General features: G+C 49.0%; 1 protein-coding gene across 12 annotated transcripts in view; it reads right to left on the minus strand.

Moving 5' to 3' along the window:
- Positions 1–15,033, minus strand: part of Wdfy3 (WD repeat and FYVE domain containing 3) — a 239,263-nt gene that overhangs the window by 11,790 nt on the left and 212,440 nt on the right. For 11 of the 12 annotated variants that reach the window (XM_006535220.4, NM_172882.3, XM_006535222.4 and 8 more), the window contains 10 exons: positions 13,723–13,876; positions 11,063–11,154; positions 10,647–10,859; positions 7,766–7,913; positions 7,481–7,635; positions 6,498–6,656; positions 4,527–4,706; positions 3,581–3,763; positions 2,361–2,457; positions 179–502 (listed from right to left, as the gene is read on the minus strand). In XM_006535220.4, coding sequence (XP_006535283.1) covers positions 179–502; positions 2,361–2,457; positions 3,581–3,763; positions 4,527–4,706; positions 6,498–6,656; positions 7,481–7,635; positions 7,766–7,913; positions 10,647–10,859; positions 11,063–11,154; positions 13,723–13,876 — 1,705 coding nt within the window. Of the gene's footprint in view, positions 1–178; positions 503–2,360; positions 2,458–3,580; positions 3,764–4,526; positions 4,707–6,497; positions 6,657–7,480; positions 7,636–7,765; positions 7,914–10,646; positions 10,860–11,062; positions 11,155–13,722; positions 13,877–15,033 lie in introns of those variants that run through there. The other variant, XM_006535228.4, reaches the window with a different exon arrangement.

The raw sequence follows: 15,033 nt of genomic DNA on the forward strand, positions 1-15,033 counted from the left end.
TTTTATAACATGCCTAGCCTGATCTATGGGAGAACTGCAGAAGACCTCGGTCTTTGGCTCAGGCACAGAGTTGATCAAGGCTAGACCAAGGGTAGATCAAGAGACCTGGACCCCAAACGCATGGCCTGTCTGTCACAGGGCTCACAGGCAGGGAGGGGGACACCAGAACTCAAGTTACCGGGTTTCAATCTGCTGTAACTGCGCGCTTCGATGGGGTTGGGGTGCGGGTGGGCGAGGGGGCCCTGCAGATGTGCTCTGGTCTGGCCCTCAGAGTAGTTCACAAATATGAAGCCATCTTTCTCATCTAGACTGAGCTGGTCGGACCAGCGCCTGGAGTCGTCGGAGCCGCTGTCGGTACACCATGTGGCGGTGGCCCTGCAGGAGGCTGCCCGCGGCCTGTGGCTGGTGCTGCTGGGCTGGCTGGACGTGTCCTTGGGGTCCTGGCTGACACTGGGCTCTTCTGTTTCAGAATCACTGCTGTCGTCATCTTGGGCTTGCTGCCCTGGGTAAGGCATTGGGGACACGAGAGACGGGAGACTGACTCATCAGTCACTCACACTTGTCCCTGTTCCTCTGTCCAGTAGATGGGAGGCACACTCACAACCAAGCATAGGTAGCAAGATTGTACACAGCAAGAATGCGGAGCATAGTCCTTAGAATCCCATGTCCTAGACGATCACAACTGAGAAAATCCTTAGGTGGCATTTGATCCTTCACAGTAAAATCGAAACCACACTCTCCCTGGCAGTCTGGCTCCTCAGGTGTTCTCCCCTCACAGTAGGTCCGCAGCACTGCAAGCAGTGACTCTATTTGAACTTGTCTTCCCAAAGCGTGTGCGCACTGGTGTTACCTGTCTTTGCCGACACCTCACAGTCTAAAATCTTACCCAACTCCTTCAACTCAAAGCACCGCCTCCCTCTCCCAAACGCCCACCATGCCTCTTGGTATCCTGTGTTCTTCTCTGCACTCTTTACACTGGCAGAGGGGAGAACAAACATGAACCTTGTCCATGCACATTCCAGAGTGTGTGTGTGTGTGTGTGTGTGTGTGTGTGTGTGTGTGTGTGTGTGTGTGTGTATGAACATGCACATGCATGTGTGTGGTGCTGGGGAACAAACATGAGCCTCGTTCATGCACTGAGTAGCCACGTGACTTCTAAGACAGTGACTTGTGTAAGTTTTGATGCTGAATCTTCCCACTGTCATTTCACGCTCCCCACAGTTCCCTACCACCTTCAAACATCTCTCAAAGGAGGGATCCCCAGGGAAAAGTGTGAGCAAGTGGAACCGAAAGCTGCCAAGGGACAGCTTTGATCTGCAATGAGGCAGGCTGCCCTTCAGTCTCATCTCCAGTACACAGTCCTTCTCCGTGGACTTTGCCCTTTTGCAAAATGGCCACAGTATGCATGCACGCGGAAGATGGCACTCGCTGTCTCAACGCTCTGAGTCCTGCCCTCCTCCCACCCCACTAATCTCATCTGCTTTAGTCATTCACTATATAGAAAGGTGACTCATTTCAGGGGACTCCATCATCCAATGCCTTGGATAAAGCAGGTGACCAACAGTTACGCTCTTCCTACCAACACTTCAGACAACCTCTTCTGAAGCTACAATTGCGCCTGTGGGGATTTACATCAAACACAGTGCAAGCATTAAAACGTGCTGCCTATGGATTTCTCTTTCTGGCACAGAAAGCAGGCACTCGGAGTTTACCGAGAGGAGCTGTGCCCTTCTGAGAATGCGCCTTTCTATGCAGGAGCTCCTTATGTTATTCAGCAAGCTGAAAACTGATTCTTTCCGGCAAGTCACTAGTGCCAGGCCAGGGAGGGTCACCAACACAGGGCAGGACGCTGCTGCCTCTATGGTGCTGTCCCCAGTCATTCTGTAGGGAAGACACCTGGCTCTGCTTTAACTGGAAATTTAAAGTGCTTCAGAAATAGCAGATAACGGTCTTCAGTTGGAATTAATGGCCCACGTGAGCAGGATCGGGTGGGGTGAGTACTGATGTTTGGCCTGTAAGCAATTTAAGAGCCTGGCAGTCTCCTGTCTCCATCCCACAATGCATCTCATGAGCTGGGAACAGCAGCTCTAGAATTGAGGTGAGGGGCTGCCTGACTCACCCAACCCTGCACCCCACAGAACTGAGTCGCAGGCCCTTGAACCGTGGGGAAAGCACTCCTGTATTCAGCTTGCACAGCTCAGAGGGTGGGCTTTGGTGACCTGGAGTGAAGCTGGCACACATGCCCACAGGGTGGCGGCGACAGTGCTATGTGTGCAGCCTTGCCTGTTTCAGCTGCTCGGTCGGAGCTTTTCCATGTTGATCTAATAAATACATGAAATGACTCCGTGCTTGTCAAGTACCTATCTGTGCTTCTGGGCAGCCCTCCTGCATCTCCAGGTCTTCCACAGGCTCAGGAGCTGGTGTTTCAGGAACCTGCAGGAATTCCATTCTCCAGAACTGCGGGGAAATAATGTGGACATGACAGGATACAGCAAACACATTAGCTCAGGAAGGTGTGCTCTGAGGGTTAGGTGGGTGAGTCCACTGACCACCGCTTAAATTGGGATTTCCGAATCCGTGAGGCCAGCTGCCTCACATGGTAGCTGTCCCTCCCAGAGGGAAAGGACCCTGGCCAGGCAAGTTTAAAATCATGATCAGCGTGGTGGGCTGAGTGAGCATGTTTGAGTCCCAGCTGGTGGACTGCTTAGGAAGATCAAGAGGTGTGGCCTTGCTGGCAGAGGTGGGTCACTGGGGATGGGGGTAGGGATGGAGGTGGGGGAGGGGGCTCTGAGGTTTCACAAGCTTCCACAGCCCAGGCTCGCTCTGCCTCCTTCCTTCTTCCCTTTACCCTTTGCTTCCTGACTTCAACTTGAGGATAAGAGGTAAGCTCTCAGCGACTGCTCTTGTGCCCTGCCTGCCTGCCGCCAAGCTCCCCGCCATGACGACCACGAACTCACCCTCTGAAACTGTAAGACCCCCAACTAAATGCTATCTTCTATAGGTCGCCTCGATCATGGCGCCTCCACAGAAACAGAACGGTAACTGAACTAGATAACTGCACAGGGAAACCTCCATTTCCTTCAGAACCTCTCAAGGTCCTGCGTGATGAGTGCAAACTGTCTTAGACATTTAGCAGTGGGAACTGTTGCCTCAAGGACTACAGGCAGGGTGTGTCCCTGCAGGACTGCAGGCAGGGTGTGTCCCTGCAGGCCTGCAGGCTGAGCCACAGCATGTGACTCGGGCGTGGAGTCAGCTTCATTGTCTCTAAGCTTGGGCCTGTAATTAAGGAGGGTGATTAGTCACCCAGCTTTGACAAAGGGCACAGTTAAGGATAACAGGCCTAAGAGGGGGAAAATATATAGCTACAAAGAAAAAGAAATCTCCTGAGAGAAACCCAACCATGTGAGGGACTACAGAGGTAGTATGCGCATTGTCTCTTCTGAGATGCTCACCACACAAAACGTAGCCAAAATGGTATGTTGCATTATGTTTCAGGGGACCAGCCTGAGAGTGGTCTTCTGTGTGTACATATGAATATGCATGTGGGTAGTGTGTAGCTTTCTCTCTCAGGTGGACTTACCCGGACCACTCCATCTGAGTGTCCTGTCACGATGACATTCTGCGTGTCCCACTCGTTCATCTCGGACATGCAGCAGCAGACAATCTGCTGGCTCCGGCCCGTGAATGTGTTCACACTCACGATGGGATTCCCATTGATGCTCCACACGTGGATGTACGTGCCTGCGCAGGACACAATGTCCCCCTGACAAGAAGAAGGGGAGTCTGAGCTTCATAGCACAGGTCTAGCTGTCACAACCTGTCAGTCCTCTGACTACTGCTGCATGATGGGAGGTGACCTGGAATTCAGTGCGGATTTACAGGTCTCCATTAGAAGCTTCTTCAGGAAGTCAGAGCTGAGTCCCTGCTGGGCACCTCCCCTCTGAGAAGCTGTGTCACCCACGGGTGAGAGGGACCATTCTAATTAGGATTGTGACTTCTGGGTATGACCAGAACGTATTCCTGCTTCTCATTGGAGAATTGAGCCCTCAACTAACTTTGACATAAAGACTCAAACACCGAGACCAGAGGGGTAAGAGGATGATAAGCTGAGGTGTGCTATCATCTCTTCAGTGACTGAGAAGACAGACAGACGGGGCTACCCTAACAGCTACTGCAAACTCTATACTTTTGCTGTACATGGTAAGTGAGCACTTTGGCTGTATTGTCACTAAAAACTTCAACAGAACTCTTACACTCTTAATTAGCCCCACGATCTCATCACTAGAGAAGCGTACTCTACGATGTTTTATTTTCATCGACTCTCGCTCTCTTTAAAGTGCGCAGCCGTGAATGGATTTTCAGGGGAAAAAATGTTGCCTGGGTTAAAAAACTTAACACCCATTTGCTTTTCAAGCAACTTATTAACCGAGCAGAAGGCAGTGGCACCTACAGTGGATGTCTGTTGACTTAGGAAACACACAGTTTGCCATTGGTTTGGCAATACGCTTCCTCAACCCACTACTCACTGTTAGCTCATTAATGCAAAGAGCGGAGACGGGAGCTCGGTGGCCGCGGAGCTGGGTTAGGAATGACAGTTTGTTCAGGTCCCAGATGATGCAGGTTCGGTCCCGGGACCCGCTGACAATTATGTGGTAGGCCAGGGATGCTGTGGCACAGGTGACAGTATCAGTGTGGCCAAGGAGAGCCTGCAAAAGACAACAGCAAGAAACCAGGCCAGTTACAACAGCATGGCGTGATGGTCACCTAGCAGACTCCACACTTCTACTTGTATCAGCAGACAGACAGGCTTACAAATATAGAGTTGGATGCTCAGGACAAGGATGGGGTGATAGTCTAGCTGTTCCTTTCCACCTTCACATTATTCTTGGAGGGAAGGGAAATAGTGACCCAGATCTTTGAAGGAAGAGGGAATATCAGCCGCAACTGGCTTGGATTTCATTCCACTCTTCCAATGTGATCATGTACTGAATATGGGTCCCAAAGCAGAGACTATAAGCTGGGCTTCTAGTCTTTTGCCACAAACTCCTATTTAGATGGTATTGAGGATCTGCAATTTAAAAAGGTGTATGGACCAAGTGCAATTATTATATAACCCCGCCCCCCCCCCAAAAAAAGAAATTAGGATTGCATGGTTACTGTCTATGACCCTAAAGATATCAGGGAGCACGGTCTTGCCACGGTGTAGCCCTGCTGTGCCGAGCAGCTCTGCCATCTAGAGGAATGCTGAGCAAGCCCAGAAAGCTGTTTAAAGTCCTCAGGCCACAACATTCGCACATAAGCTTCAAAGTACTGCACAGAGGGAGTGTGATCCTGCTGAGACTGCCTTCACATGGCTAACCTCAGTGGGACCAAGGAGCTTTGGTCTCTGGATGACTGTTGGTCAACAGTCATGGATTTATTCTTTCCATATATGCCTAAGGCAGGTTTATTTGGCTTTAAAATGGCCTTGGAGTCAGAATTAAAGTTAAATTTTGGCTTTATCTCAAAGGTAATATCGGTATGCCTTTTAAGGTCTGTCCCTTCACCTATAATACAGCAACTGTCACTTGAGGCTCAGAGTTCTGTGTGATGCCCTAAACACATCAGGTACTGAACAGATAAGGCTCTTACACTGCTTTTCAAATTACATCCTAAAAACACAGATGTCCTCTCCTTATTTGAAAACACCTATGATGAATCCTCACAGATCAAGTGTTACAAAATGGCTGAATACAGAGAAGATGGTTCAGTGGGCAAAGGCTCTTAAGCACACGCTTGGTGTCCCGAGTTCAATTCTTAGAATCTACATAAAGTTAGAGGAGGGAACGGACTCCACAAAACAGTTTAAGTAAAAATAAACAAAAACCTTTGTATTAATTAAAAATCAATAACAGAATCTTACTGATTAAATGATCAAAATACTTGTCAGCAACACCTTGGGGATTTCTCTGGACATGTGACTTTGACATGTCCTTAGGTATGACAAATGACAAAAGAAACAAGGACGTGGTGGTCCAGGTAAGTAAGAGGCCACGGTAGAGGGTGTTAACGTGAACCCACAGCAAATATAACATGGCTTGCAAAACCTTCTGTGTACATAGAATTCCTAGGAAACATTTGTATTTCTTAGATATGCTGAAGTACAGTTCCAAAGGCAACTTCCTTTCGATTTTAAGAGGCAATTTTTGAGAAATAGGCATAGTCTGACTATTGAGAATAACAAGTTTGGGTTGGGTGTGGTGGCACACACACTTGACTCCAGCACCCAGGCTGCTGGGGCCATGAGTCTGAAGACGGCCTAGACTACACAGCTGGAAGCAGTCTTAAGCAAGAGCCAACATACACCTCACCCCTCAGAGCCAAACAACCCTCGTCCACCTCAACATGTTCTGGGGTGGCTCTGGCCTGAGGGGGCCTCTTGTAATCTCTGGAGGCTGGTGGCTGAGCAAGACTGCAGTCTGCCCTCCCGCCCGCCTGCCAGCCCAGGCCGCCGTTACCTGCTTGAGTGTGAGGGGCTTGGCCTTTTCTTTGGAGGTGCCCATCTCCCAGACACACACCACTGTGCTTGTTCCGCCTGTGATGACAAGCTTGGGGTTGGGGCAAACGGCGCAGAGGATCTGGCCCCATTCAGATAAGCACTCATAAACAGTCACTGCCTGTAAACAAAGCAGATGTGAGCCACAGGTCACCAAGTGCTGGGGACTTCAGCAACAGGAGGGGCAGAGCTGAGTTCCCAGGGAAGAGGTCTCTGGAGGGACCTCATCCTGGGCTAGGTTCAGTTACAGTTGACAGGGTTTCAGTTACAGTGACATTCCACTCAGATTCTACCCTAACTGCCCAAGACTATCTAAACTACAGTGGCTGCTAAGCATCAAATTTGAGAGTCTGACTTTTCTCCAGTGAAGGAACATGATGTTCAACCTGTGTGATCAGCACGGCAATTGGCATGTATGCCGCAGCCATGGAGAGTGAGCCGAGGGAGCACATGCCTCTTTAGGGAGCACTCTGCCCAAAGAGAGCAGTGCCCAGTATAACCAGAGGGCTATGCAGTCTATCTGGGTGGGAGGATCACGGATTTGCTTTTCCAAGACTCAGCGGCAGCTTTTGGTGGGTGGGATGTGGCTCCCTTAGGGTCATGGCAAGTGACCAGATTGTGACTTGCCAGAAAGAGGCTATTCAGGCTGCAGAAATGGTGAGCCCTTTGCTGGCTAGGATCTTAGGAAAATTCTGGGAGTGGTGGTGGGGAGTCATCAGCACCCACTTCACAAATTTCCAAAGCCACTTGTTTGGGCAACATAACCGCTTTACCGGCTCTCTCCTGTCTGCAGCGGGAAGTCCTCCTTGTTGCCTTTGGAGGAGCTGCTGACAAAGCCTGGTCTGGGTTCTCCCTGCCCCTCTCCCCACCCCCCCACCCCCCTACCCCTGTTAAGCCAGGTTGTTGAGACTGTGAAGGGGCAGGGCTGGAGGGAAGTGGAGTTACCTTGTCTGACTCATAGGTCCCCAGTCTGCAGCTGAGGTCTGCGTAGCCCCAGGCGAAGGTCTTGTTCCACGCGGGCGGGATGAGTACCTTGTTCTGCTCCACGGCGAGAATGCCTTTATCCGTGCACACGATTTGCCCCACAGGCTCTTTGAGTTCTACGGAGAAATCATCGCATTGAGACAGCGGGGACTTGGGATCTCAGTCTCACACACCAGGAAGGCATCCCAACAGACCGGAAGACTGAGACGGGCTTTCAACGGCAGAGCCCCGGGGCCGCCATCTTACCTTTCACAGGCGTTAGGGAAGGCCTCAGGTTGTCTAGGTGATGGAAAAAGATCTTGTCACTTGTGGCTCCTGGTGGGACAGAGATGCCTATGTTGTCTCCATTCAGCCGACTCCGCACTCGCTTTGGTGGATGAGGCTTTTTAAACAACTGAAGAGGATAACACACTTGATGGGATAATGTACTTGGCCTTTCTATGCCAAATGTGTTTTTTCCCCACTGACAAGCGTTAGTTACAAGGATCATACACTAACTATATTATCCCTGTCTCAAAAGGCTAAGATTATTGTGACACAGGGAAGCAGGGCCACGCACGGTGTCACTGCCAGCCGGGGTCAGCACGCTCACTGCTGAGCTGAATTGCCTTTCTGAAAAGATACAATCTACTCAAACTACAACTGACCCACAACCATTCTACAGTGACGTTAACTTAAGCAGTTCTCCATGACCCGTCCATTCTGGCCCTGAAGGCAGGCAGGCCCTCTAACAGGACTGATTCCTGCCTGGCACAGCTGTCCCTAATGTGACTTAGCGATGCCTCTTTGGTGTCTTCGAGGTGCTCATAATTTGCTGCCAATCAGTGACCCCATAGTTCATTTGAGGGAAGAATTCAGAGAGGCCAAGAAGATTCCAAGAGCCCACACCGCAGTGGATCAGGGGCAGAGTTACGCCATCAAAGCGCTTGCTCTGTCAGGCTCATTTGTATCTCTTTGCAATGAACTGCGTGTGTGTGTGTGTGTGTGTGTGTGTGTGTGTGTGTGTATTGTCTATACATTTGCAAGTTGTAAAGCAGAAACACACCACGACTAGGCATTGAAGAACTTTGATGGGAAGACTGTGCTGGCTACTTTTTTGTTAACTCAGCATATGCTGGAGTCAATTGGGAAGAAGGAACCTCAATTGAGAAAAATACCCCAACCAGGCAGGCCTGTGAGAAAGCCTGTGGGGCATTTTTCCTGATTATTGATTGATGTGTGAGGGCCCAGGTCCACTGTGGGCGGTGCTACCCCTGGGCTGCTGGTTCTGGAGTGTATAAGCAAGCAGTATGAGCAAGCCACAAGGAGTGAGCAAGCCACAGGGAGTAAGCCAGCAAGCAGCACTCTTCCATGGCCTCTGCTTCAGTTCCTGTCTCCAGGTTCCTGCCCTGACTTCCCTGGATGACACTGTAAGGTAAAATACACCCCACCCTCTCCTACCCCACCCCAGGTTGCTTTTGGTCCATGATGCTTATCATAGCAGCAGAAGTCCTAAGACTAAGATGAAGGCTATGACACTGTGCAAAGTCACGGGCATATAAAGTTACATACCTACTATGACCATACAATCTAGGTATGAAAGTATTCTCTTTAATGGAGTATCTTAAAAATAATTCTCTTGGTCTCTTATAGCAAAGTAACACAGAAATCCTGCAGTGGTACAGAAATCCTTTAAAAAGCTATTATGAAATTTCATCTGCATGCACGCATGTACCCCGAGTGCCCTCAAAGGTCAGAAGAGGGAGTCAGAGTCCCCTGGAGCTAGAGTTGTGATAACCTTGAGCTACCAGTGTGGGTGCTGGAAACTCAAATGGGGTCGCATGTGACAGGAGTGGGTCTTGATGTCTGTTGAATATATTCATTTCCTATAGAGTGCCTGCCCTTGTGACCCCCAGGAAGGAGAAAGGGCTCAAGCAAAGGGAGGGACGGAAGTAGCCCCGGCGCTCGGGTCTGAAGGTCGACTCATTTCTCCATGGGAGGTTCAGCTGCACCATGGAGGACTCTGTCCTGGCTGTCCTCTAGTCTGTCCCTGCTCCATGTGTTCCCAGTGTCAACACTAGAAACCGCAGAGCTGGCAGACGCACAGACAGGAACTAAAGACATAAGAGGTGTGGCACGAACTGAGAAGCCCGGGCCCCTAAGTACAGAGCCTGCAGGCCTCGTCATGGGCAGGTGGCATGAGCAGCCTGGCCCTGCCTGTGTCCTCATGGTCTTGTGGCCACTCATGGCGTCTCCCACTTCCCCCTGTACCCTGCATGGTGGGGATGAAGGAAGGAGGTTTGCTCCTCACTGGCTTCAGTGCTGAGGTGGTCTCCAGTCTGAGTGCTGAGGACCCTGGCTCTTGGTCGGTCTTTCCAGGAGTCAGATGGTGGGGAGGCAGCCACTGTGTGTCCCAGCCAGTCCTATCACGGCACAGTCCCTTTATCCTCTCCATCAGTGATGTGGCCCAGACAATTACAATAGAATTCCATGAGGATTAGTTTTAAGTATTGACTTGGCATGACCTAGAGCCACCTGGAAGCCATACTGAGGACCCATCAAGATCAATCTGGCCTCTGAGCATGTCTGTGGGTTCTGAATGCCTTAGCTGATAGCACAGCTAACAGGTGGCACAGCGCCCTCAAGTGTTCGACCCGGGGCTGTGTGAGAGCAGAAGTGACCTAAGCACGAAGCTAGTTTCCTCCTGCCTACGACTGTGGATGTGATAGGAACTGGCTGCTTCATGCTCCAGCCTTGACTTTCCAGTGGACCTGAACCTGGAGCCGCCAGAGAAAAGAAAATCTTTCTTCCCTAAGCTGCTCTCTTCAGGGTGCTTAACCACAGCAACAGCACTGGAACTCAATGGCTAAGCGCTCTACTGTTCCATCTGTGTTCCCCTGCTGTGTGTGTGTGTGCATGCGTGTGCACAAGAGCACGCACACGTGCCATGCAACAAAACTTCTACTTATGTGGACTGTAAAATGGAAAGGAGAGCAATAACAAGCCATCTATGGAATTTAATGGGTGAATGGTACGACTACATTAGCAACTAAGTCTTAAAACTACCTGTGTGATTATCTACTGATCAAGAGAAATATACCACACCTACAAAACGAACCAGGCCCACTAACGATGAGAACACCCATACCTGCTTAGGGATCTGGCCGAAGTTGTTAATGAACCCGATGGTGGCCGTCTCCTTCAGTGGGTCGTTGATGTTGTAGATATCCACTTGCCCCTCATAAAAAAGGTGATGGAAGACATTCACAGCCTCTACGGCAGCGGGGCCCTGCTGCTTATAGCCAAAGATCAGGTCGATCCACTCGTGCAGGTGGGCACTCACGTAATCACACTCCAGAGCCTGTGGTTCCAAAGCGGGCGGAGTCACTGCCTGGCTTTTAACACTTGTTCCCACGGTAAAAGAAATTTGGCTACGGCCAACAGGAACTAAAACACTTAAGAACCACAAGGAGGATACAAGTAACTTCAAGCACGCACGGCACACTGCTCAGGGTCCTCCCTCCACGCTGTGCCACTGGCTTATCGAGACGCAAGCTTCCTTACCTCACGGTGGACTCTGATGAACTCTCGTGGGTCCCCCTTTGCCCAGGGTGGAAGGATAACATCTCCAAGCTTGGTGCCATTTTGTTTACAGCCTGAGGAGCAGTTAGATGGAGACATTAGGAATAAAATGTTAAGGGTGAGTTCAGCGGTTAGCTACCCACTGAAGAGACAGAAATCCTGTGCCACGTTCAGTACCATGGTTATTCAGCTTCACGGCAAAACACCCCCTTGCCCTTTCCTGAGGTTGTCTGCCGTGGCATCTCTCCAAGGCTGCTCCCTAGAGCACACCTCACAAAGACTGCCGACTGTGAGCAAAACCAAGCTGACTTTACAAAGTTAAACAGTTTCTTCCTGGTAAGACTCCTTAGGGCTCTGCCAGGCTAAGCTTGCTGTCCTCTAAGAGCCACAGAGAAGTTTCTGGAATGCTATTGGATGCAAATCTCTTTTCAAGAGCACATGTGTGGCTACCAGAGTCTTTTATGATAACTTCAATACATGAGGTTTCACATCTTTTGACACTATATATGCATATATATCTCTATCTATCTATCTATCTATCTATCTATCTATCTATCTATCTATCTATGCCTACACGTCTCCAGTGCCGATGAAGGGTATGTGCCACCACACCCAGTTGATACTTAAAATCTTAAGAGGCTCAAACACAGAACATGGATAACTGGCAGTGATGATCTCAGTAAAAAGTAAAATCTGAAACACAATTTTAGAATGTTAAAAGAAAAAATATTTGGAAAGACTGGGGCCACTTAACAGAAACAAAAGCATCATTTTGTAATAAATACTGACATCTGTCCCAGATTACATGAAATAATCTGGCATTATTAAAGAAATCATTTGAGCCCAGCATGGTGGGATCTATAATCCCAACACTTAGAATGGGGAGATGGGGACTGCACACTGGAGGCCAGCCTGGGCTACACAGCATGTTAAAGGTAAGCCTAGGCTACATAGCAAGTTATAGGCCAGCGTGGGTGAGAAGATTCTCAACTTTAAGAAAAAAAGAAACTGTTGGGCGTGGTGGCACATGCCTTTAATCCCAGCACTCGGGAGGCAGAGGCAGGCGGGTTTCTGAGTTCGAGGCCAGCCTGGTCTACAAAGTGAGTTCCAGGACAGCCAGGGCTATACAGAGAAACCCTGTCTCAAAAAACCGGAAAAAAAAAAAGAAAAAAAGAAACTGTCTGCTATAAGATTTAAAAAACTAATTGGAATTCTCATCTTAAAAAGTTTTTATTGTTAATGAAGTAACTCTAGAAAGTCATTTTAGCTTACAATCTTCCTAAGTCCAAGTGAGATCAGCACTGTGAAAGATGGCAATAAACAATAAACCAGTGGACGGACTTCACAGCGGTTGGTTACATAAGACTGTGTTTGGAGGTTTAGACAGTAGTGCCGTTTTCAAATTTCAGAGCCTGGGCTGCATCCAAGACCAAGGAAAAATACTTCCCGTGCATGGCTGGGACTTGATTACTTATAATGTGGCACACAGGAAACAGTTTACTGAGCAGTGTGTTGAGTGGGTTAGAAGTTACTGTATGACTTACGACAAAAGGTCCAATTATTATAGTGATCACATACCTCTAACCCTCTCAAATGACGCCCCCCACCTCGTGTGTGTGTGTGTGTGTGTGTGTGTGTGTGTGTGTGTGTGTGTGCGCGCGCGCTCGCGCGCGCACGGGTGCCCACAGAGGCCGGAGGAGTCAGCTCTCTCAGATCTCTTGGAACTGGAGTTACAGGCAGTTATGAGATCATTTGCAGGGCTCTGGGAACAGAATGAGGACCTTCTGCAAGATGGTCTTAACTCTTAACCACTGAGACGTCTGTCCAGCCTCACTGAACAAGAAGTAATCTGTAGGCCTCTTGAGAAATACTGCCCTTTAAGGAGTACGGATGTCATAAGGTATTTCCAGAACTAGCAGCCACTGTACAGACCTTGCAGGCAGTGCAGTGCAGACAAACCCTTGGTTTTCCATGTTCTGCAGCCCCTCCCCCCATCTCCTAAGTACTGGGATTGAGATGTGACGGATAAACACACACAGGCTTTTAAGGAAGGAAAACAGAAGGGTATCTGGTTGAAATATTCCTAAGCAGAAACAGTGGGATTTTGATGATTTCAACAATGTCCTCAGAAGCATGGATCAGCAAACCGAGATCTAGGAAACCTTACGGGGAGCCAAGCACCCTTCCTCTGCCTGCCAGGTCACGGAAGAAACACGGTGCATGAAATAGTCCCATCAAGACTGGCTGATTTAGCACTTCCCCCAACCCCTGCAAAATAGGACACTCACAGATTAAAGAAACGCAATTTAAACTGTTTTGGACTTCTAGTTTTATAAAGCAAGAGCATATAAAGGGATATTGCCTCGGGTAACATTCCAGATTGAAATGACACATGAGATATTATACACCACTCTTGACCATGAATAGGTTTTCACAAAAACGACATGACCCACACTACTGAACGATGCCCTCATCACTGTTACATCTCCCACAGACACTCAGCTGAACTCGCTCTTTGGAGGCACGAGATCATTTTACACGCACACTCAAGGGGAGTCAGTAAAGCAGGGTGGATCACAGCGCTGTGAACAGTGACAGGCCTCCCTCTACCAACATTCCTAAGAAGTCCCACTTCTACGTACCTAGATCAAAGTTGTTAGAATTGAACAGGAATTCTGGTAAGTAAAAGAATTCTGGGATAAGTTCCTTCACATCCGCCATGTTGTGCTTTGATGCTGAGTACCAGGCCTCACGGACACTGTGGAACATCCGGTCTGCCAGGTCAAAGTGGCCACCCTGTGGGCAGGAGGAAGCAGGTCTCTATTGGGGAAGCACTGAGCCACAAAGTTTCTGTCAAGTTCAAGGGCTTTAAAACCTCAAATACCTTTGGCTCCATTCTGATTTCTTGCCATCCTACATTAAATAATCAAAACTTTACAATCTCTCTCTCTTTAGTGTACTCTTTATAAAGGGTGCCTAGTGTGTCTGTTTTGTAGTCAAAGCAAAATTCAAATATGAACATTGTAAAAACACACTTAAAATATTAGTCTTTAGGGAGACAATTAAGACCAGAAGGAGATGAAAATTCTCCCACAGTTCGACGAAGCCCTGAGGAAAGACTCTCATCTAAACCAGACATGGATGACTGGCCAAGTCTACCTTTTACACTAGTTACAAAGTAACAGGTTTCCAAGCCAGATTCTTTCACATTTGATCCTGGTCGATACCCTGAGTTCCCTGCCATGTTAATAGAGGTTAACCACCCGGCATCCAAGTTTCACAGCCATGAGAGTGGAGTAGAGGTTATGAGAGGTTAATGATGAAACAAGTTAGCCAGCACTTTTACGTATGCAGCCCCCTAGACGTGTCAGCTTCTAGCTCTCATCCTAGCTGTGCATCCTAGTGACAATCACTAGGAGGATGCCGAAGGCCACTGCCAGTGGCTGCCCAGGCTGCCTGCTCACTTCACTCCTTGCTCAGGGCTTTCTTACTTCCTAACTCTGTGCCGAGGACCACTGCCCCTTGCTGTCCCCACCTCCCACACCAGGTGTTTGCCTGCCAGGGGTCTTGTGTAGGTTCTGCTACGTGTTCGGGTGTTTGCAGGACCCCAGAACTCCTGAAGCAGCCTCCCTCCTCTTCCACTCCTCATCTGTGGCTTTCTGACACATTGATCATGTTCTAAAAGCGTTTCACAATACTAAGAATCGTTCACAATCACTAAGACCAATGCTTATTGGTCTTTTAAAACTAAAACCCTGCAAGTCCAGAACAGAGCTTTGTCCCTATCCTCTGATGTCCTGGCAAACATCCAAACAGGGGCCAGGGCAAAGTGGGGGTTCACCAAGCAGGCATTGAACATGGAGAGATTGTGGAGGGGTGACTGTAACCATGGACACAGAACAGTGGCTTTTAAAATAAAACACTTGTTGAATAAAACTGGTTAAGACTAAACT

Source organism: Mus musculus, chromosome 5, assembly GCF_000001635.26.
Source record: "Mus musculus strain C57BL/6J chromosome 5, GRCm38.p6 C57BL/6J".
Classification (NCBI taxonomy): Eukaryota; Metazoa; Chordata; class Mammalia; order Rodentia; family Muridae; genus Mus; species Mus musculus.